General features: G+C 47.4%; 1 protein-coding gene across 1 annotated transcript in view; it reads left to right on the top strand.

Moving 5' to 3' along the window:
* LOC112071311 (fibronectin-like) overlaps positions 1-6,822 on the top strand; it is an 82,323-nt gene that overhangs the window by 10,223 nt on the left and 65,278 nt on the right. The window contains 1 exon segment of the mRNA XM_070439343.1: positions 3,030-3,173. Within this exon segment, the coding sequence (XP_070295444.1) occupies positions 3,030-3,173 (144 nt within the window).

The raw sequence follows: 6,822 nt of genomic DNA, 5'->3' as shown, positions 1-6,822 counted from the left end.
CAACTCCTATCTTCTATGCCTGGCTCTCCATATCTTGTTATTGTTGTGCTTGTCATTTCGACTAATCTCCTTATATCCCTTACCTGGTCCCATAATATGTGTTTGTCGGGTGTATTGTCTGCAACTTCCGTATTTGCATAGCTGGTCCCATTATCCTGATTTGCTGACTCTGTCTTGTCCACAATCTCCTATCTTGTCTTAGCCGGTCTCCCAACTATAATCTAGTAATATGTCCTGTGCCTGTTTGACAACTCTATTCTAGCGTGGCTTCCATTTAGCTCTGGTTGTGTTCTTGTCTATATCTATAATCTGTTGACTTGGTTCAATAAATAGTCCAGGCCAACTTCGACTACTATTAGGGGGGAACTCTCCTCGAACCAGGGGAGTATGCGCAACCGCCTCCCTGCCCAAACCAGAATGCCTCCCTTCGGATTCGTTAGCGCCTGGTGGAATAGGTAGCTTATTTCTAGACATGATCATATGGGAGGAACAGAGTACGTGTTCATTTGAGTATTGGACACAGGCCTAAATCTCAATGTTTTTAAATATCTGTATCCCCCAGTAGCCAGTGCCAGGGAAAGCACCTAGCAGACTCAGGGTTCCCCGTTTCTGCACCAAATCTGCGGCCCTCAGACTCATGGGCACGAGCAGTCGGATCCCGACCGGGGACTCAATGTATCACAAGTGGTTGGAGTGTGTTCTAATGGCCATACGGTGTCACTGGCGGGTGAGGAGCTTCCACGACTGTGCATCTCCCTAAGGGCTCTTGCTCTGCTCGCTACGGTACCACGAACTCAATACTGATTCACAATCTTGTCCCGTATTTCCCGTGTAGTAGCTGGCCCGACGCGTCACGGACACATTAGTAGAGCCTATTTGGACATATAAGTCTTGCTCCTGTGCGGGGGTAACTTCGAACCCATGCTTTCCGCTCCCTGGGTAATACACTAATATTACTGCTAGCTTCAGGACTCCACCTCGCTGCTGGTCGTTTTGGGTTTCTACCTTTACGTTTGGCCATAAAAATGTGCCCTTTTGATTTCAAACAACTCGTGTCTTTCTCTTTAAAATTTTTTCATTAGTTCTCACGTACTTATTCTCCTTTTTTAATAACTCACATATATTCGCGGCCGTTTTTCTCTATGAGAAGATAAATTTCCAGACATTTCATTTCACTGTAGATAGCGATTCCACAGTCAATTGAACGGGACTATTCCGGGGGATCAGGGCTTGAGGTGCACGTACGGGTATCTGACCCGTTTACGAGCGGGCTGATTTTGTTTGCGTCCAGCTCCCAGCAGCGAGTGCAGGCAGAGTTTAGCAGGGATCACGGCTCTGCTGTGATAGGGTGGCCTCGCTAGCTGTGGCTACTGGGTAGTGAGCTCTATGTAGAGCTTTGCACCGACGGTGTCACAGCGAGGTCGTTTCGTAAAGTACTCGCCCATACCATGTACTTTTGAAAATAGTACAAATGAGTTACTATCTGTGTGCTATGCTATCTATTCTAGGCAGCCTAGACAATTGCCCTAGCTAGCATTAGCCTGAGGCTAGCATCTAGCCCGTAGAGCAACATTCCTGTTAGGCCACTAAGCATAACATTCATGGCATAGCTTGAGGGCAATCTGAGTCATCTAGCTACATCCTAGGTCTAAGCCTAACACCTAGCCCATCGTCTAACAGTTAGTTCTTAGGACTGTTCACAGGTCAGTCCTAACTTCTACAACTTGACCGTGTAATCATAGTAGGAACAGTAATGAGTATTCGGTGATGCCCATCTATCAGGACCTGCCTGCGTTTTTAGAGTCGGTCCGTGGGCTGGCTGAACTGCGTACTTTTTTGGGGCCGCCCTGAGTCCACGAGGGATGAAGATGAACTGCACTTGGAATGGACTTAAGAAAAAACTGATACAATCGTGCAATCCAAGTATAAACTGACCAGGGTTACATGTGGAATTTTGAACACACACTTGTAATTACTCTATTTGTGAGGTACGTCTTCTGTTGCCTCTTATCGATGGAAATCATGACTATTCGCACACGTGGTACCCCGTACTCGGAGATCATAACGGACATTCGTTCCATAATCACACCGAATCGTTTTGTGAATTATTTGGATATGTTGTACTATTTATGCGCAGTCGTTCTTTTTAGGTAATAATTAGTTCCTTCATATAGTTTAATTTGTGTTCTAGAATTGTCTGTGGTGCTAGTCTTAATACTGTAGTTATTTTCTCGCCCCTTTGGGACCTAAGAATAACTCTAAAGTATATGACAACAGAAATGCGGCTCAAGTCTAAATAGTAGTCTCCACGCCATAATGTATTTTCTTGGTGTCTACGGCATGGCACAAGATATGATTGTCTGCTTGTCGGTGTGATAGTAAGTGCGCCCAACCAGCTATGTCAAGCCCGTTAGGAGTGATTTGGCCAATAAGTACTATGTTTGTCGGTAGGAGGCACACAACGTGACTACGTTGGTGCTCTGGCTAGGGGCTGTCTTGTGACCGGTTTATGCGGATGTTGCACGACAGTAAGACTGAGTAGTTTGATCCCGTAGAGTATTGGTTTCCCATCTATGGGGTTACGTTAATTGTTGTTGGGTAGGTCCGACTGGTCCACAACAGACTATGTTTGTCGGGTAAGGATGGGCCCTAGCCACAGATCAATTATGTTGGTCTCGAAGTAGGGTGCGCCCACATAGCCACCTCATGTCTGTCCGGTAGGCGTTGGGCCATCCTAAGAGGCATGAACTTAAGCTGTGTTGTTCTCGTATGGGTGGGTGGCACTACTGTGTCCGACAGAGATCTATGTGGTCGGCTAAACGGTATGGTCCACAAAGACTATGTTGGTCGGTAGTGACCTGTGATCACAAAGACTATGTTGGGTCCCGGTAGGATGCCACAAGACTATGTTGTCGGTAGGATGGGCCAAAAGATGCTACCCCCTATGTGCCCTGGTGGAAAGTAGTTCACTATATAGGATGTCATGTTGGACACAGCCTAAATCTCAATGTTTTAATATCTGTTCTCAGACCAGTGCCAGGAGCCAGAGACCAGGGTGTTCTATCAGATCGGCCAATCATGGGACAAGCTGATCCACAGCGTCATGTACAAGTGTTATTGCTATGGCAACGGTATCGGCGAGCTCAGCTGTGAGCCCCAACAGTCTTTCCCAGGTAAGAACTCATCATCACTAAGCCCGATCTATAGTGGCCACAGTACTACACTATACTATTGGAAAATGATCTGTTGGGGGTACGTTCAACCATCTTTCCCTGGTAATAACTAATATCACTAGCTAGGTGTGGTCACTACTGCAAAATGTAGTTTATTAAACAACTCGTTTTTTAAATTTTTTATTATTTAACCTTTTAACTAACTAATGCGCCGTTTCTCTAGAGAGAAATCAAATCATTCACGAGATAAATTAAGTCAAGAACGGCGACGGATAGCATGCACACGGACTATGAGAGAGGAATGTACACCACACAGCGATGAGGGATAGAGACAGTTGGTGAAGTAGCTCTACCCCATTGGTAGTACTAGTAGTAGTTGGCCATAAGCAGTCTTGAAAGTATGCCTTATGTACTTTTGAAGAACTAGTAAAATGATTTATCTGTGGTGCAGCATATTTAGGCAGCTAACATTAGCCTAGCTAGCATTAGCCTAGCTAGCATTAGCCTAGCTAACAGTAGCCTAGCTAACATTAGCCTAGCTAGCATTAGCCTAGCTAGCATTAGCCTAGCTAACAGTAGCCTAGCTAACAGTAGCCTAGCTAACAGTAGCCTAGCTACATAGGATGACTCAAAGACAGTACAGTATGGGGAGCACATAGATGGCGTTTAGATGGTGTGGCTGGCTGACTGCTACTGTCTGAGCAGAGATGAGATGAAATGACTGAATGAATGAAAAATAAAATCGGCATCAAATAAAAAGGAAGGAATTTACACAACTGAATTATTTTATTGTAATTTCCTCTGTTTCTATGGATATCTATCCAACGTGGACCAGACGGAGACCAAGGAATGTTTTCAATGTTTTGGATATTGAATGTTTACTATTTATGGGCTTTTTAGGTAATTATTTCATAATGCATTTAAAATGTGCTTATTTATTTTATTTTTAAAATAAAAAACACAAATGGCTCAGCACTAGTGGTCACAAAAGTATGTTGTTGGTAGGATGGCCACAAGACTATGTTGTCGGTAGGATGGCCACAAGACTATGTTGTCGGTAGGATGGCCACAAGACTATGTTGTCGGTAGGATGGCGGCGGAGGAGGAGAGAGGAGGTGGTGGTGGAAGGAGGTGGAGAGAGGAGGTGGAGAGGAGGGGAGAAGAAAGGAGGGAGGAGAGGAGGTGGGGAGGGAGGTGAGAGGTGGAGGGAGGAGGAGGAGAGGAGGTAGGAGGAGAGAGGAGGTGGTGGAGGGAGGAGAGGAGAAGAAAGGAGGGAGGAGAGGAGGTGGGGGAGGGAGGTGAGAGGTGGAGAGAGGAGAGGAGGTGGAGAGGAGGTAGGAGGAGGTGGTGGAGGGAGGAGAGGAGAAGAAAGGGGGAGGAGAGGAGGTGGGGAGGGAGGTGAGAGGTGGAGAGAGGAGAGGAGGTGGTGGAGAGGAGGTGGTGGAGGAGGAGGTGGAGGGAGGAGAGGAGGTGTGGAGGGAGGTGGTGGAGGGAGGAGAGGAGAAGAAAGGAGGGAGGAGAGGAGGTGGGGGGAGGGAGGAGAGGAGGTGGTGGAGGGAGGAGAGGAGAAGAAAGGAGGAGGAGAGGAGGTGGTGGAGGGAGGAGAGAGTGGTGGAGGGAGGAGAGGAGGTGGTGGAGGGAGGAGAGGAGAAGAAAGGAGGGAGGAGAGGAGGTGGGAGGGAGGGAGGAGGAGAAGTGGGGAAAACTCGTTGCATCTCTGATCTGTGCTTTCTCTTCACAATGCCCGTCACACTCTTTTTAAAAACTATTCATTTGATTAAACTATCCTGCTTCAGAGTCGTTAAACTGCCAGCCCCCCACTTTGTTCACAACTTGACTTTGAAGTGGAGGGCAGAGAGAGAGGGGGGAGGCTTGCACAAGTTGGTATATTACCACCTCCACCCACACCTCAACACCAACTAACAACAAAGGCCTGAGAAAAAAGGGAGGAGATGGTGGCTATACCACGAGTGCCAGCCTCCCCCCTCTCTCTTGCCCTCCACTTCAAAGTTGTGAACAAAGTCCCAACAAACAGGGTGGGGTGGGGGGGGGGGTTTAAAACGACTGAAGCAGGATAGTTTAATTAGATCATTGCTTTTCTACTAAATTACGAGTGTGACGTGCACGTGGTGGAGAGAAGCACAGAATGCAGTTTTCCCTGTCACATGGGACGAGAAGTAACAGTGGAGGGAAGAACAGATAGTTGCCCCTAGACGCTGATCTTGGTGGGTCATGTTTGCATTTCCCCCACTAATGGTTAAGGATCGGATTGAAGGAGGGGAAAACTGATCCTAGATCGGTATGTAGGGGAAACTTCACTCTGAAGAACAGATGTTCCAAGAAGAGAGTATCTGAAAATAAAATATATTGTTCACCCTGTAGACCTTACCACGCATGGTCACACAGAGTATTATTCACCCCGTAGACCTTACCACGAAGGGCACACCAGAGTATTGTTCATTCCTGTAGACCTTACCACACAGAGTATTGTTCACCCCATAGACCTTACCACACAGGTCACACAGAGTATTGTTCACGCCGATAGACCTTACCACGCAGGGTCACACAGAGTATTGTTCACCCGATAGACCTTACCACGCAGGGTCACACAGAGTATTGTTCACCCTTAGACCTTACACAGAGGGCCACAGAGTATTGTTCACCCTGTAGACCTTACCACAGAGGCCACAGAGTATTGTTCACCCTGTAGACCTTACCAACAAGGCCACAGAGTATTGTTCACCCATAGACCTTACCACGCAGGGTCACACAGAGTATTGTTCACCCCATAGACCTTACCAGCAGGGTCACACAGAGTATTGTTTCACCCCAGTAGACCTTACCACACAGAGTATTGTTCACCCGTAGGCCCTTGCCACACAGAGTATTGTTCACCCCGTAGGCCCTTGCCACACAGAGTATTGTTCACCCCGTAGACCTTACACGAAGGGCCACACAGAGTATTGCATCCAACCCAATTTGATTTACTTGACTAATTCCCGTCATCTCTAGTCGAGTCAGGGCCTCTCCCCCTCCAGCCCACCACAGTGAAGTTATATACTTGTAACAACATATTTCAACAGAAAACAAACCACACCGACAACATAGTTTGTGGCCATCCTACCGACAACATAGTCTTGTGGCCATCCTACCCGACACATAGTCTCGTGGCCATCCTACCGACAACATAGTCTCGTGTGCCATCCTACCGACAACATAGTCTTGTGCATCTACCGACACATAGTTTTGGCCATCCACCGACCACATAGTCTTGTGGCCATCCTACCGCACATAGTCTTGTGGCCATCCTACGGACAACTTAGTCTTGGTCCATCCTACCGACAACATAGTCTTGTGACCCTATCCCACTACCGACAACAATAGTCTTGTGGCCATCCTACCGACCACATAGTCTTGTGGCCATCCTAACCGACACATAGTCTTGTGGCATCCTACCGACACATAGTCTTGTGGCCATCCTACCGACAGCATAGTCTTGTGACCATCCTACCGACAACATAGTCTTGTGGCCATCTACCGACCACATGTCTTGTGGCCATCCTACCGACAACATAGTCTTGTGGATCCTACCAGACAACATAGTCTTGTGGCCATCCTACGCAGACACATAGACTTGTGCCATCCTACC

Source organism: Salvelinus sp. IW2-2015, unplaced genomic scaffold, assembly GCF_002910315.2.
Source record: "Salvelinus sp. IW2-2015 unplaced genomic scaffold, ASM291031v2 Un_scaffold1582, whole genome shotgun sequence".
NCBI lineage: Eukaryota > Metazoa > Chordata > Actinopteri > Salmoniformes > Salmonidae > Salvelinus > Salvelinus sp. IW2-2015.
This window is presented reverse-complemented; position numbering and strand designations above follow the sequence as displayed.